The sequence below is a fragment of the Lissotriton helveticus genome, chromosome 5_1 (genome assembly GCF_964261635.1).
Source record: "Lissotriton helveticus chromosome 5_1, aLisHel1.1, whole genome shotgun sequence".
Lineage (NCBI taxonomy): Eukaryota > Metazoa > Chordata > Amphibia > Caudata > Salamandridae > Lissotriton > Lissotriton helveticus.
The window spans coordinates 1226295362-1226312824 of NC_136065.1; the positions used below are offsets into that span (position 1 = coordinate 1226295362).

General features: G+C 46.8%; 1 protein-coding gene across 4 annotated transcripts in view; it reads left to right on the top strand.

Moving 5' to 3' along the window:
* Window positions 1-17463, top strand: part of PLEKHA1 (pleckstrin homology domain containing A1) — a 486448-nt gene that overhangs the window by 379862 nt on the left and 89123 nt on the right. For all 4 annotated transcript variants that reach the window (XM_078643947.1, XM_078643949.1, XM_078643950.1 and 1 more), the window contains exon 11: window positions 15385-15474. In XM_078643947.1, coding sequence (XP_078500073.1) covers window positions 15385-15474 — 90 coding nt within the window. The remainder of the gene's footprint in view (window positions 1-15384; window positions 15475-17463) is intronic.

Consider the following 17463-nt stretch of genomic DNA (forward strand, 5'->3'; position numbering starts at 1 on the left):
ATAAAGCCCTCAGCGACGTTCTCCTGGGGGTCTTTGTCAAACCTTACACAGGGACTCTTGTGCACCGTATGACTGCCCTACACCCCTGTCTCAATAGACCCAGCCGTTCTCTCCCAGAACTGCTCCCCTCAGAGCCTGGTTGTGCAGGCTTCAACAGTCAGGATCAACCCAAACGTATTCCCTTACACTCCACTGGAAAGGGAATTCAAGAGGTTGGATACCTTTGGGAAGTGCATGTTCGAGGCATATGAGCTGCAGATTGCACACTGTGCATAGATCGCCACCTAGTGTTGGGCCCGGATGTTTGCAGTTTGTTGTTGTCCTGAAAAGTTCTTTGAAAGTCACGAGATAGGTGACTCCTACTTAGGACCACATTGCGCATGGGCATGGGCTCCATCCCCAGATTGTTTTTTTCCGCCATCGGGCTCGGATGTGTTTCCTGCGCTCCAGTTTGAAACCGATTTTCCTTCGGCGCGCAATCCTCACCCAGTTGGACGGTATTGTTTCGATCGCGCTACATCGACGCGATTCTCTACCACTTCGAAGTCTTCGATTTTGTTCCTCGACGAAGGCCTTCGGGCCTACCTAGCCCATGCTTTCTTGCTGATGGAAACGCCATTCAAGAAGTCCTCAATGTGGGTCGAAGTTTCCCCACACCGACCTACATGAGGTGTGCAACCTATGCCTTTCACCGGAGCACGAGGCCAAAGACTGTTCGGCGTGTGCCTCATTCCGCTCAAAGAAAACCATTCGGGACCGACGAGCTAGGAGAATTATGGCTCGCTCGTCAGCTTCGATCCCTGACGACATCTTCGAAGAAGGCGTTGATATGCAGAACACCAGCACGCCGAAGAGAGTATCGGATCCTCAGATGCCGAAGACGCCGACGTCTAGGACATCACTCCAGCTCAACGGGTCGTAAGTAAGACCGTCGACCCCAACCCTTCCTCGACACCCTCAAAAAAGGCTTTGGTCGCACCCTCACCTTCGGGCTCGGGTGCACTGGCTCCCCGTCAGCAAGAGGATCACCTTCAAGCTACTCACCCACGCACACAAAGCACTCCACAACACCGGACCAGCCTACCTGAACATCAAACTCAACTTCCACACCCCCGCCCGCCAGCTCCGCTCCGCCAGCCTCGCCGCCGTACCCCGCATCCAACAAACAACCTCCGGCGGCAGATCCTTCTCCTTTCTCACCACCAAGACCTGGAACACCCTCCCCACTCTTCTGCGGCAGACCCAGGACCTGCTCGCCTTCAGGAAGCTCCTCAAGACCTGGCTCTTCGAGCAGTAGCAGCACCCCCTCCCCTCAGCGCCTTGAGACCCTCACGGGTGAGTAGTGCGCTTTACAAATTCACTGATTGATTGATTGATTGATTGACACTGCTTCCCATGCCCCGCATTTGGGCCCGGCAAAGAAGCCCACTAAGCCTTCAGGCGTCTCGAACTCGAGCCAGCCTATTCCCGGTGCCAATCCTATACCGACACCGTAGAAGAAGCCATCTCCCTCTACTACGCCGCCCGTTGCTCCGACACCTAAGCACACGGCGCCGAAGACTGGCAGCAGCTCATCGATGCCGAAACCGCACTCGGAGCCGAGTAAAAAACCGCCCAAAGCACCAGATTCACACACGTCTGAGCCGAAAAAACACCCGGAACCGAAAAAACAGGTTCCAGTAAAAGACATTGCAAAAGGGCACACTCCTAAGCCAAAAGACTCGACACAAGCTACCGACTCGGTGCCGAAAAATCCTACGGAGTGGAAAACTTCGATGCCGAAGGAATTGCCCCACTCAGAAGAACTTTTTACACCAGATCCCAATCGAAAACTCTTGTAAAGGATCCTAAAACCGGACAATTGACTCTCAGCTCCAAGAAGAGACCACTTGAGGCGCCAGCACCTCCTCCCCCTCCAAAGAAGGACATTGCAACCTCTCCATTAGGGTCCCTTCTCCACCACCTCCCCATATTGTTCCTCCTCCTACACCTCCTCCACCACATCATTCACCTACACCATCTACTAATCTAGATGATGATGGAGAAACAGATTCTGATGACATAGGTGGGGGTGCACACGACCCAGCAGGCACCAATAGTCCCCCTCAGTCACCTAATCCATGGGATGATTACAACACCCATGATGTGCCTTACGTCCCACAAGGTGATGTATACCCTTCCAGACCTTCCCCACCAGAGGACACTATAGGGTTTAACCTACTAGTCCAAAGAGCTGCACAATATCATGGGGTGGACTTACACCCCGATGCAGTGGAGGAAGATTTCCTATTAGACACTTTTGATAACACACAAAGGTCTACTGCCATTTTACCAATGCTTAAGGGTGTCATCAAGCACTCAACAGAGGTTTTTAAGGATCCTGTCCGGGCTAGGGTCCTCAATCCTCGCATTGAGAAAAAATATAAAACTGCCCCTACAGATCCAGTTTATATTAAAAGTCCAGCACAATTAGATTCTCTAGTAGTGTCTAATGCACGTAAACGTGCTAATTCCCAGACATCAGGTGAGGCCTCACCACCAGACAAGGAATCTAAGCTCCTTGACGCCTCCGGCAAGCGAATATCGGCACAAGCAGCTAACATCTGGCGCATTGCCAACACCCAAGCATTGCTGGCAAGATACGACAGGGCACATTACGACGAACTAGAATCCATAATGCAGCACCTACCAGACAAATACAAAAACAGGGCTAATGAACTTATACAGGAGGGTAAAAAATCACGAATACTTCCATCCGTTGTGCCCTAGACGCTGCAGATACCACCTCAAGGGCAATCAGTACCAGCACCCTACTACGTAGACATGCCTGGCTACGTATTTCAGGTTTTAAACCTGAGGTACAAAACTCCATCCTTAATCAGACATTTGATGAGACGCATTTATTTGGCCCAAATGTTGACGTGTCTTTAGAGAAAATGAAAAAAGACACCGATACAGCAAAATCTATGGGAGCCTTGCAGCAGCAAGCTCCCAGACGTTCCTTTCGTCGCTCACCTTACAGAGGCAACACAAGAGGCTACTCCTCAAAGTCCCTCCACTTCCTACAAAACCCCTGGTCAATCCACATTCACTAAGGGCTACCAGAGAGGGGCTTTCAGGGGTAACAACAACAAAGGCAGAGGCAAAAACAACTCGCGATCTGCCTCTACCCCTACCCAATTACTTTCCTCCCCTTCCCCCCCCCACATTCCACTCCTGTGGGGGGGAAGACTTTAACAATTCCTGCCTGCCTGGATCAACATCCCATCAGACAGGTGGGTGCGACAAATTATTCAGTCAGGTTACTGTCTAGAACAAACATCTACCACCCCAAACATACCACCCAAACAGTGTCTAATGTCACAAGAACATCTATCTCTGTTAAAGCAAGAAGTAGTATCCCTGCTAGAAAAAAGTGCAATAGAACCAGTTCCTCTGCACCAACAAAACAAGGGGGTTTACTCTCTATATATTCTGGTTCCAAAGAAGGACGGCTCTCTAAGGCCTCTTTTAGACCTCAGACCGCTAAACATATACCTACTGTCAGACCATTTTCACATGGTCACACTCCAACAAGTCCTTCCGCTCCTGCTGCAAAATGACTTCCTGGCTACTCTAGATCTCAAGTACGCATACTTCCACATTCCCATTCACAAGGTTCACAGGAAGTATCTCAGATTTGTAATAGACGGGCAGCACTATCAATTCAAAGTACTCCCATTCGGAGTTACAACAGCACCAAGAGTATTCACCAAATGCTTAGCAGTAGTAGCAGCGCATCTACGAAGACAACACATCCATGTCTTCCCGTACCTCGACGACTGGCTCATAAAAGCCAGCTCATACAAACAATGCATGGAACACATTCATACCACCATCAAACTGCTCCACAACTTGGGGTTCACAATAAACCACACCAAGTCTCATCTACAGCCATCCAAAGTACAACAGTACCTCGGTGCCACAATGAACACCTCAACAACGCTAGCTTATCCCACTCCAGCAAGGATAGCCAGCATGCAAACTCTTCTAACAAAGTTTCAGCTACAACACTCCCTCCCAGCACGAGTGTTCATGCAACTCATAGGGATGATGGCCTCTTGCATCTTCATAGTACCCCATGCAAGACTTCAGATGCGTACTCTCCAAGAGTGCTTATCACGTCAATGGAACCAGGCTCAAGGTCACTTAACAGACCCAGTGTTGGTAGACGGTCGGACTCATCGCTCTCTGCCGTGGTGAAACACCAAAAATCTTTCCAAGGGACAACCGTTCCTAGATCCAGTTCCTCAGATAATCTTGACTGCAGACGCATCGCTCTCCGGCTGGGAGACACCATGTTGCATGACTGAAACACACCATGCAAGGCAGATGGACACGGCAACAAAAATTACTCCACATCAATCATCTGGAGTTACTAGCAATATTCCTAGCACTAAAAGCTTTCCAGAAGCAGGTAGCAAACAAAGCTGTGTTAGTCCACACAGACAACATGACAGCAATGTACTACATACAGAAGCAGGGAGGCACACACTCCCTGCAACTCTCTCAACTAGCACAGGACATATGGAGGTGGGCTATACCTCAAAACATAAAAACAGGATGCCTATTGCACACAACCAAAGAGTAATTTCTTCTCTTACAGTAAGTCTGTCTCAATGGACAATTGAAAAAAAAAATTAAACAAATACAGCTTTCAGAGAAAGTACAACTTCTTGAACTCCATTGTAAAAAGTATGTTCTTCTTTAATAACTTCAGCAGCCAGCCGACACGTGTTTCGTCACATAATAGTGTGACTCCTCAGGGCTGGAGAAGATACAAAGAAACATACTATGGAGTATACAATACTTAAATACCAACATATTTTTTCCCCCCTTTAGGTCGGGATTTAAACAATATGGTGAAAAATTAACCTTGTTGTGACGTGAAGAAATAACGCGAACGATGATGCTTAACGGATATTAGGGTGGAAACCAAAGATGCGCCTTTTTGTGGCGACAGTGATGGTGACAAAGGTGCAGCGGGATAGGTGATCTGGAGTGGAGATTTATCAGTGACTATGATAGAGGTCTAGATTTGTAAATTGAGAAAGTCGCAATACTCCCAAACGATTGCTGTGACTGTGTGAATGGACCTCTATTAACCAGTGATTAAAGTGAATAATAATTACGCAGGCTTCTATGAGTGGGTATACGTCTCACCGAAGGTGAATTAATAAATACCCACTCATACCTGTATATACTTTGCTTAAAGGAAGAAAGGTCTGTGAATAGAAAATAAATATAGACAAAGAAAAGCGAGAGAAATGGAAACACAGGAAAAAAGATATGAGACTGCGTCTCACGGTCAAGTGAGGCATAAATGAAAGAACAGTCCTTAAACGGTGGGAGGATTTGAAAAATTGTTCTCACCGCTTAGCCGGTGATACTTCCAACCCGGCTGGGCTCTGGAACAAATGATAAGAGTTAATGTCAGCAAGGAATGCGCCGGGTTCTAGTATGAAAAGAACAACCATGAAATGACAAGAGAAAATAAAAAAGGAAAGTTGTTTTGGAACGTGGTATCATATAACCAAATACTACATCACCTGTGACATGATATTAAAGTAAGGTGATGACTACATTGAAAATAAACAGGGGGCTCACCCGATAAAACTCGTGTGAGTAGATATCGAGTTGCATCCAATGTAGTGTTGTCAAGTATCTAAGAAGTTGCCTCATGAAGATAATGTATCTTGAAGCTGTGAATTTAAAGTTAAAAGGGCTCGTTCAGTACCGTTAAATCATGAAGTAAAAACACAGACACAGATTTACACGATCTGTCAAGAACATTGACCGTTTCAGTGTGAGCATGAAAAAGAGCGATACCTAGAGGAGGAACATGCAAGAGAGTTTACCTCATAATGGAGGATCTGCTGTAAGGATAAACGTATTTACAACAAGGGGTGGTGATGGACAGAGTCTCTGAATTAAGCAGAATACTCTCACCCAGTCAAGAGATCAGGGCTAGATCCAACACCGTTTTTTAGCTCATTGCACCATCCCAGTTTCAGAACCTGGCTGTATGCAAATTAGTCTGTCCCTGGCCCAGTGCATCATGGGAACAGGGCAGACCAGACTACAAAAGCCAATTCTTACACTGGGAAGGAAACAAGCTTCCGGGGACCGGTTTCTGGCATTTCAGCCGTCTTCGGCCCGGCTTGCTTGAATCCTGATGGTGCAATGAGCAAGGGACTCACATCTGAGTATACCCTTCCACGCTTAGGGTGGACAAAAATATTTACAACAAGGGGTGGTGATGGACAGAGTCTCTGAATTAAGCAGAATACTCTCACCCAGTCAAGAGATCAGGGCTAGATCCAACACCGTTTTTTAGCTCATTGCACCATCCCAGTTTCAGAACCTGGCTGTATGCAAATTAATCTGTCCCTGGCCCAGTGCATCATGGGAACAGGGCAGACCAGACTACAAAAGCCAATTCTTACACTGGGAAGGAAACAAGCTTCCGGGGACCGGTTTCTGGCATTTCAGCCGTCTTCGGCCCGGCTTGCTTGAATCCTGATGGTGCAATGAGCAAGGGACTCACATCTGAGTATACCCTTCCACGCTTAGAGTGGACAAAAATATTTACAACAAGGGGTGGTGATGGACAGAGTCTCTGAAACAAGAGAGTTGGTGTGGAAGGCCTGGCACTCTCCTGGCTAACATCTTTTCTGACTCAGCGGAACTATCAGATCTGGGAGAAGAACGCCCGCTCCTCCGAAATTCCCCTCCAATGTGGAGTGCCTCAGGGCTCCTCCCTGAGCCCAACATTATTTAATATCTACATGTCCACATTGGAGGAGGTTATCACCCCGTTCGGAGTAAGCGTTGTAAACTATGCTGATGACACTCAACTAGTGGTGTCACTATCCCACCCCAGACAACAATCAGCAGACTTATTCAACTGCCTCACGCAGGTCCACTGCTGGATGAACAGCTCAGCCTTGAAATTAAACGGGACAAAAACTGAGGTCCTGCTCCTTGGCCCGAAAGGACTTACACTCTCCCCGAACATCTGGCCAGCCTGCATGGGCCCCCCCCCCCTGACCCAAAGGTAGAAGCAAAAAGTCTGGGTGTGTGGCTGGACAAAGACCTCTCATTCACCACACAGGCAAAAACAGTTGCGGGGACCTGCTTCGGGCTCATGAAATCACAGAGGAAAGTCCTGCCCCTCCTACCCCCCAACTCCCAAAAATTGCTAATCCAAGGGCTAATACTCTCAAGGTTGGATTACAGCAATGTGATCTATCTGGGCGCCCCCGAAGCGACGCTTAACAAGCTCCAGAGAATCCAGAACATGGCGGCGCGGATTCTCACAAACACCCCTGCCAGAGTCTCGGCTAAACCGGCCCTAAAACTCCTCCACTGGCTCCCGATAAGGGAGCGGGTCAAATTCAAAGCCCTGTGCCTGGCCCATAAATTGCTACGAAATCAAGGCCCCCTTGTCCTCAGGAAATTCATCATACCCTACAAACCTACAAGATCCCTTCGCTCGGACTCGGAAAATTTTATCATGATCCCCAGATACAAGAAAGCCCGCTCAGGAGGAAGACGTTTCTCGGTCCATACCGCACGTCTCTGGAACTTGCTTCCTCACAACCTACGACTGGAACCGCAATATCTTCGCTTTAGGAAGCTGCTTAAAACTCACCTTTTTCCCCAATGATTCACTCTCGCTGTAACCCTTCTGTCTGCCCCCATCCCTCATGTTCCCCCCTGGCCCACTGAACTTAGGAGATAGGGTCCACCAGCGCTGGGATACCTCCTGGTGACTACGCGCTCTACAAAAATAAATAATAATAATAATAATTAAGCAGAATACTCTCACCCAGTCAAGAGATCAGGGCTAGATCCAACACCGTTTTTTAGCTCATTGCACCATCCCAGTTTCAGAACCTGGCTGTATGCAAATTAGTCTGTCCCTGGCCCAGTGCATCATGGGAACAGGACAGACCAGACTACAAAAGCCAATTCTTACACTGGGAAGGAAACAAGCTTCCGGGGACCGGTTTCTGGCATTTCAGCCGTCTTCGGCCCGGCTTGCTTGAATCCTGATGGTGCAATGAGCAAGGGACTCACATCTGAGTATACCCTTCCACGCTTAGGGTGGACAAAAATATTTACAACAAGGGGTGGTGATGGACAGAGTCTCTGAATTAAGCAGAATACTCTCACCCAGTCAAGAGATCAGGGCTAGATCCAACACCGTTTTTTAGCTCATTGCACCATCCCAGTTTCAGAACCTGGCTGTATGCAAATTAGTCTGTCCCTGGCCCAGTGCATCATGGGAACAGGACAGACCAGACTACAAAAGCCAATTCTTACACTGGGAAGGAAACAAGCTTCCGGGGACCGGTTTCTGGCATTTCAGCCGTCTTCGGCCCGGCTTGCTTGAATCCTGATGGTGCAATGAGCAAGGGACTCACATCTGAGTATACCCTTCCACGCTTAGGGTGGACAAAAATATTTACAACAAGGGGTGGTGATGGACAGAGTCTCTGAATTAAGCAGAATACTCCCTTTTCTGAATCGTTTTTGGCCACTATAGGTGTGGCAGGGTATGCTCAGACATGAGTCCCTTGCTCACTGCTCCATCAGGATTCAAGCAAGCCGGGCCGACGACGCCTGAAATGGCAGAAACCGGTCCCCGGAAGCTTGTCTCCTTTCTGGTGAAGAATTGGCTTGGTAGTTTGGTCTGCCCTGTTCCCATGATGCACTGGGCCAGGGACAGACTAATTTGCATATAGCCAGGTTCTAAGCTGGGATGGGGCAGTGAGCTAAATAACGGTGATGGATCAAGCCCTGATCTTTGGACTGGGTAAGAGTGGTCTGCTTAATTCAGACACTCTGTTCATCACCACCCCCTTTTCTGAATCGTTTTTGGCCACTATAGGTGTGGCAGGGTATGCTCAGACATGAGTCCCTTGCTCACTGCTCCATCAGGATTCAAGCAAGCCGGGCCGACGACGCCTGAAATGGCAGAAACCGGTCCCCGGAAGCTTGTCTCCTTTCTGGTGAAGAATTGGCTTGGTAGTTTGGTCTGCCCTGTTCCCATTATGCACTGGGCCAGGGACAGACTAATTTGCATATAGCCAGGTTCTGAGCTGGGATGGGGCAGTGAGCTAAATAACGGTGATGGATCAAGCCCTGATCTTTGGACTGGGTAAGAGTGGTCTGCTTAATTCAGACACTCTGTTCATCACCACCCCCTTTTCTGAATCGTTTTTGGCCACTATAGGTGTGGCAGGGTATGCTCAGACATGAGTCCCTTGCTCACTGCTCCATCAGGATTCAAGCAAGCCGGGCCGACGACGCCTGAAATGGCAGAAACCGGTCCCCGGAAGCTTGTCTCCTTTCTGGTGAAGAATTGGCTTGGTAGTTTGGTCTGCCCTGTTCCCATGATGCACTGGGCCAGGGACAGACTAATTTGCATATAGCCAGGTTCTGAGCTGGGATGGGGCAGTGAGCTAAATAACGGTGATGGATCAAGCCCTGATCTTTGGACTGGGTAAGAGTGGTCTGCTTAATTCAGACACTCTGTTCATCACCACCCCCTTTCCTGAATCGTAAGGATAAACGTGGCAGCCGCGATGAAAAGTGGGACGAAAGAAGCGGGTGCACTTCCTACAGTGTCTGTCCTAAAACGGTACAAAAACAACGAAAGAGCAATTGGAGCGGTTGCTCTACGTTATAGCGAGGATCATGATGGTAAGATTAGGTCTAGTTCCTGAGTTATGGGACACTTACCGAAAATATGATGATCCAGTATATCGCGGACTGCATCTCAAGGCCGAACGTTGTCTGTTCCGGATGCGGACACGTGACTCTGACCCGGAAGTGTTTTTGAACAAAAGTGAATGGGACCCGTATCTTGAAACACTAGAGCGAGAGCCATCAAGGGTAGTCTAATTAAGCTAGGTTTAGATAGTCTACGATAATGTGTGTGGTAGAAGTAGTGATTATCCCAAAGGCGAACTGAAGGTACATGTATTGATAGCTTGATAGGGCTATGGAATTGGGGATAGAATGGAGAAATAAGGTAAAGAAAAAAGAACAGCGAAAGGAGCGGAGGGAGGGGGGAAACAGAATGCGGAGAGAAACGAAATTGCCGCTTGTCAAAATATTTTTGTCCCGAGCACTTGCAGAGTCATGCAGTGCCTATGGAGTAGATCTGTGATAGCAGTGAATATGTAGCAAGATAAACAATAGTGGTGCAGCAAGTCTTTGTTGTAAGATCAGTATCACCTCCTCATAATATATTTTTACTGGATTCAAAAGGCATTTGGATATGCATTCATAGTAGTTCAATTAGAATCATCAATCACCATTGATGTCAAGCAGACTTTGAAAGTAAGGATTTCTAAAGAGGATGGCAGACAATCCAAAGTAAAAAACCCTACTGGTGTCACATATTCTATAGATTCCCAGTTCCGATTAATTACACAAGAAAGATTATGTGTCATGTTAAGATCAGAAAGTGTCTACAGATAGGTCATATTAGAATTAGTCGCCCAAGAAGTATTGCATCTCGTGGTCGAAATTGAGACCCAGTTCCACTGAGAGAAGACGAAGTATCCAACTTGCTTCTAGGCATCTCAGCTTAAGTTCTCTATTCCCACCTCGTGGGCTGATGGGTGCAGTGTCAATGCCAAAGTAAGTAACTTTTTTGTCCAACAGTTGGTCCCCACCTGCAGCCGCATGGAGTGCCATGGGATATTTTGGGTCCTGCTTGTGTATGGCCCGCATGTGTTCCGAAATCCGATCTTTGAGTGGGCGGATTGAACTGCCCACGTAGTATTTGCCACAGTTACATTCAATTATGTAAACTACAAAGCGGGTAGTACAGTTGATGTTAGTAGGGCTCTGAGAATGGTCTCAATTTCGACCACGAGGTGCAATTCTTCTTGGGCGACTAATTCTAATATGACCTATCTGTAGACACTTTCTGATCTTAACATGACACATAATCTTTCTTGTGTAATTAATCGGAACTGGGAATCTATAGAATATGTGACACCAGTAGGGTTTTTTACTTTGGTTTGTCTGCCATTCTCTTTAGAAATCCTTACTTTCAAAGTCTGCTTGACATTAATGGTGATTAATGATTCTAATTGAACTAGTATGAATGCATATCCAAATGCCTTTTGAAACCAGTAAAAATAGATTATGAGGAGGTGATACTGATCTTACAACAGACTTGTTGCACCACTATGGACATTCAGTGTTGCAAAGAAATGTAAATACATGTTATAGAATTCACCTCCCGAATTTGTGAGGAATTCTACTTGTCATCTAAATGTATTCCAACGACTAGAGTACCGTACTTATGATTTTTAGTCTTGTAAATTTTTGTTTGCATTTCTTGCTGTATGACATTGTTTATAACTTTAAATGTATTCTTGTGACTTTACGGGATAATCACCGCCCACTAGTGTTTATCCGGCTACATATTCACTGCTATCACAGATCTACTCCATAGGCACTGCATGACTCTGCAAGTGCTCGGGACAAAAATATTTTGACAAGCGGCAATTTTGTTTCTCTCCGCATTCTGTTTCCCCCCTCCCTCCGCTCCTTTCTCTGTTCTTTTTTCTTTACTTTATTTCTCCATTCTATCCCCAATTCCATGTCCCTATCAAGCTATCAATACATGTACCTTCAGTTCGCCTTTGGGATAGTCATTACTTCTACCACACACATTATCGTAGACTATCTACACCTAGCTTAATTAGACTACCCTTGATGGCTCTCGCTCTAGTGTTTCATATACAGGTCCCATTCACTTTCGTTCGAAAACACTTCCGGGTCAGAGTCAAGTGTCCGCATCCGGAACACAGTGACAACATTCGGCCTTGAGAAGCAGTCCGCGATATACTGGATCATCATATTTTCGGTAAGTGTCCCGTAACTCAGGAACTAGACCTAATCTTTACCAGCATTAACCTCGCTATAACGTAGAGCAACTGCTCCAATTGCTCTTTCGTTGTTTTTCTACCGTTTTAGGACAGACACTGTAGGAAGCGCACCCGCTTCTTTCGTCCCACTTTTCATCGCGGCTGCCACGTTTATCCTTACAGCAGATCCTCCATTATTAGGTAAACTCTCTTGCATGTTCCTCCTCTAGGTATCGCTCTTTTTCATGCTCACACTGAAACGATCAATGTTCTTGACAGATCGTGTAAATCTGTGTCTGTGTTTTTACTTCATGATTTAACGGTACTGAACGAGCCCTTTTAACTTTAAATTCACAGCTTCAAGATACATTATCTTCATGAGGCAACTTCTTAGATACTTGACAACACTACATTGGATGCAACTCGATATCTACTCACACTCGAGTTTTATCGGGTGAGCCCCCTGTTTATTTTCAATGTAGTCATCACCTTACTTTAATATCATGTCACAGGTGATGTAGTATTTGGTTATATGATACCACGTTCCAAAACGACTTTCCTTTTTTTATTTTCTCTTTTCATTTCGTGGTTGTTCTTTTCATACTAGAACCCGGCGCATTCCTTGCTGACATTAACTCATATCATTTGGTCCAGAGCCCAGCCGGGTTGGAAGTATCACCGGCTAAGCGGTGAGCACAATTTTTCAAATCCTCCCACCGTTTAACGACTGTTCTTTCATTTATGCCTCACTTGACCGTGACACACAGTCTCATATCTTTTTTCCTTTTCTCTCGCTTTTCTGTGTCTATATTTATTTTCTATTCACAGACCTTTCTTCCTTTAAGCAAAGTATATACAGGTATGAGTGGCTATTTATTAATTCACCGCCAGTGAGACGTATACCCACTCATAGAAGCCTGCGTAATTATTATTCACTTTAATCACTGGTTAATAGAGCTCCATTCACACTTAGTCACAGCAATCGTTTAAGAGTATTGCGACTTTCTCAATTTACAATCTAGACCTCTATCATAGTCACTGATAAATCTCCACTCGAGATCACCTATCCCGCTGCACCTTTGTCACCATCACTGTCGCCACAAAGAGGCGCATATTTGGTTTCCACCCTAATATAATCCGTTAAGCATAGTCGTTCGCGTTATTTGTTCACGTCACAACAAGGTTAATTTTTCACCATATTGTACAAATCCCGACCTAAAGGAGGGAAAAAAATATGTTATGTTTTAAGTATTGTATACTCCATAGTGTGTCTTTTGTGTATCTTCACCAGCCCTGAGGAGTCACACTATTATGTGACGAAACACGTGTCAGCTGGCTGCTGAAGTTATTAAAGAAGAACATACTTTTCACAATTGAGTTCAAGAATTTGTACTTTCTCCGACAGCTGTATTTGTTTTAATTTTTTGTTCAATTGTCCATTGAGACATAGACTTACTGTAAGAGAAGAAATTACTCTTTGGTTGTGTGCAATAGGCATCCTGTTTTTATGTTCATACACGTAGGTTCCCTGAACCAACGTTTTGAGGGGTTATAGGGCTTATCCCCTCGCTTATATGCACCAACGCTTACCAGTGACCATTTCAGTGATCTAGGCGTCGATAGTAGCTGAGCGCCCTTCACCCTCATTCTAAAAACCCTGTTTTTGATAGATATACCTCAAAACATATTCCTCCTAGCCCAGCATGTTCAGGGAGTACAAAATACTATAGCGGATCTGTTAAGTTTTCAAACGCAACAGACCGACGAGTGGGAACTTCATATGCAAGTTCTTCAACCATTCTTTCAGATGTGGGGACAACCTCAAATAGACTTCTGTAGTAGGGGATCTCTGTGTATAGTCATAATCTAGTGAATAGTCCCGCTCATGTGCGGGGACCCCGGAGCAATCAAAAATAATCTCTGAAGCTGTCTTCAGTGCAGTCCTGCATAGACACTTAAGAGAAAATTGAAGACAAATAATGCAGCCTATACCTGTAAGGCTACACTGTCCAGTACTTCAACTAGAAATGCAAAGGATATTCCACCAATGATATTCCACCAATATCACATTCAGCACAGTCTGCCAAGTTTCACCGATAGAGAAACTTCCCCCTTCACAAAATCCTTGAAATGATAGAGAGGAAGGGATGGACAGACAAGCCCCCCATAAGCTGCCATTATGTGGCTTAAAAAAAGGGTACCGTGCCTTTAACCCCTTCGACGCTCATGACGAGCTGGGCTCGTCATGCAGTAGCCTCCTCGCACGCTCATGACGAGCCCAGCTCGTCATGTAAAGTGGTATCTGTCAAATTCCAGCACAGGGGAAAAATCCCCATAGCATTCAAGGTGTTAAGGAAACTTTCCAGAACTCTTGGTATCCCAGAATGCACAGCAACTCCCTTAACCTTCGGTTCTTTTTGGAGGTGTATAAAGCTAGACCTGTAGCATTCCGTATTTCATCCTTTTCTCCACCGGGGAGGAGGGCGGGCGCTTATGACTATAACTGAGATACCACTACTACAGAACTGGAGTTACAGGTAAGAAACTACTCCTTCTGTAGTAGGGGATCTCTGTGTATAGTCATAATCTAGTGAATAGAATGGCAAGCTCATCCCCACAAGAAAACCGGCGGTGGAGGAAAAAGACAACACCACTACTGTGCAAACAGATTTCGTAACGAAGCCTGCCCAACCTGAGCATCTGCCCTGGCATCGGGGTCCAGACAGTAATGCTTGGCAAAGGTATGGACCGACTTCCACGTGGCAGCCCTGCAGATCTCTGCAATGGGAACATTACGTAGCAAAGCCGTTGTAGCCGCTTTGCCCCTGGTGGAATGAGCCTTAGGCTTACCTCCTAAGGTCTTATTAGCCTTTAGATAACACAACTGGATGCAGGACACAATCCACCTAGAGATGGACTGCTTAGAGGTAGCAAGACCAGTCCTGACCGACCCATAGTTGACAAACAGTTGGTCTGACCTACGAATATCCTTGGTCTTATCCAGATAGAATTTCAAAACCCTTCGGACATCCAGGGAATGAAGAGACCTCTCCGCTGGAGTGGAAGGATTTCCTGTAGGCAGTCAGCGCAGCGAGATGAACCTTAATAGAATGGAAATTAAGGCCAGACTGCGCTTACTTAAACCTTCCTCTTTATCACCAAAGTATAACATGTTACGTTTCAGCATTCAGATGAATTTGATTTGGATGTAATCTTTGCCATTCTACAATTATCTTAACTCTGTTGGAGTGGCGTTCCTGTTGGTACTTGTATATGGAGAATCATATGTTTATATTAGGTTGATGACATCTGTATGAGGATGGTTAGGTCTGTGCTTTGAAAGTATTTGGAAGTGTTGTTAAGTGACAGACACCATGTGCTAATTAATGTCGTGTACAGGAGAATGATGATTGTGTTAAAAACATATCTTCTTTTTATTCCATTGCAGGCGAATAGCCCTGAAGATATGCATGGCTGGATAAAGGCTGTATCCGGTGCTATCGTGGCACAGCGTGGACCTGGCAGATCGGCAGCCTCTGTACGTCCACTCTGGGCTTCTAACACAGTTGGGCTTTGTAAAAGGAATGGGGTGTCTTTGCACTCACTTTCGTTGTGCAGAGGGTGTGTGCATGACCTGTTACCTTGCTCTGCAATGTTTGTCTGCTATGTTGACGTTTGTGGTCAGGTTAGCCCTCTTGTTGTATTACTGTGATGGTAAGGTCGGCATATTGGTTGTCGGCGAAGGATATACAACAACTAAGTGTTCTAGATGACAAGGTAGGTGACTCCTCCTTTCGGTGATAATACGCAAGGGCATCAACTCCATTTTTAATTGTTTTTTTCCGCCATCGGGTTTGGATGTTACTCGCTGCGCTCCGTTTCGACACTGTTCCTTCGGTTTCCCTCGGTGTGCAAGACACTCAACCTCGATGGTATTGTTTACAATCACGTATACTATTCTTCGCGTGTCGGATTTTCTGGTTAAAACTCACTTTCGATCGGGAAAGTTCATGGTAGGCCATCGGGCCTACCCGCTTCTGTTCAACTAGCAGTCGATGGAACAAACTCCCTTTAAATTCTGCCCTCAGTGCCACGCAAAATACCTGTGCACCGACTCACACAGCTTGTGTAACCTGTGCTTGTACCCTGAGCACAGAGAACAGGACTGCGACGCATGCAAAGTGTTCTTCTCCAAGAAGACACTTCGCAGCCGTCAGGCTTAACGTCGTATCATACAAAGTCAGCGCACAGCCTTCATTCCGGACCTCTTCGGACCTCAATCAGATGAAGAAACCGAGGACGCTATCGGACTTAAGAAGACCAGGAACCTATCTCCGTTTCCGAGTACGGCTCCGACAAGGATGATGACATCCCACAGGGACAACGTACTGCAAGTACAGAAACTCCCTCGCCCCGACATCCACCTCAACCCAAAAAGAAGGCTCAGAACCAACCGCTCCCTCAGGCCGCAGTCGGCCCTGAGATCACACTTCCGACGCCCTGCCTTCGTGCTCGGCACCGAAGCCTACCAAAAAGCCTTCCGGCTCCGAAAGGCCCCAGTCCAAAACAGAAACCAAGACGACACCTTCGGGATCAAAATCTATGCCAGGCTCCGACTCCCCACCATCGGCACCGAAACACACTTAGGATCCAAAAACACCAGCGCCAAAACCATCTGCACCGAAACCTTAGGCGCCAAAACAACCGCAGGCACCGAAGTCACCAACAAAGCACCGTTTCGATGTTCCGCTCATTAGACCCGACCGTCTGCTGCAGATGAATAGGATTTCTTCCCTGAAGAAAGTTCTGGCTCCGACCAGGGGATCGAGTATCTTTCGTCCATCCCAGCAGTCCATGAGTACAGCACCCTCTTGCCCTTGACACCACCCTCAACCCGTGCAGCTTGCAGCTAAAGGGCACTCAGCCACTCTAGAGCACCAGAGACAGGCATTTGGACCATCACTGTCTTCGGGCCATGGTTGGCAAAAACCGACCACTTCAGACACCCTGCTCAAGCTTGGTGTCGAAGTCGCATGCAAGACTAACTGCTTTGATTCCTGCTACTCCAACACCTAGCAACACAGCACTGACTAGATCCTTCTCTGCGACGATACCGAACCTACCCTCGAAGCCGAATACCTTTCTGTCGACCAGCAAGTCCCACACCGGCGCAGTCAAGATGATTCTTCATAAGTTACTAGAGTAGCTGACTCAAGGCAGAAACATTTGCTCATTCAGCCCCACAAAGGCCGCATCTTTGCCCACATTTTGGGCCTTGCTCCACCCTCGAGACATCAGCTAGCCTTCGAAGAGGCCTTGTCCAGTCCAGTTCCAGCAAAACAATGCAGGAAAGCGGATAAGGCTACCAGCCCTTTACCCCTTGTACAACCATCCCCTCAACCTGTTTTTCAGCCCTCCCTGCCTTCCTCTCCAGGTGCCCCTCTTGACATCACACCTCAGGGGTCTCCACACGCTGACAAGGGTGGGCGTGGCGTGATATGTGATTCTCCTCTGCTGGGTGACCCAT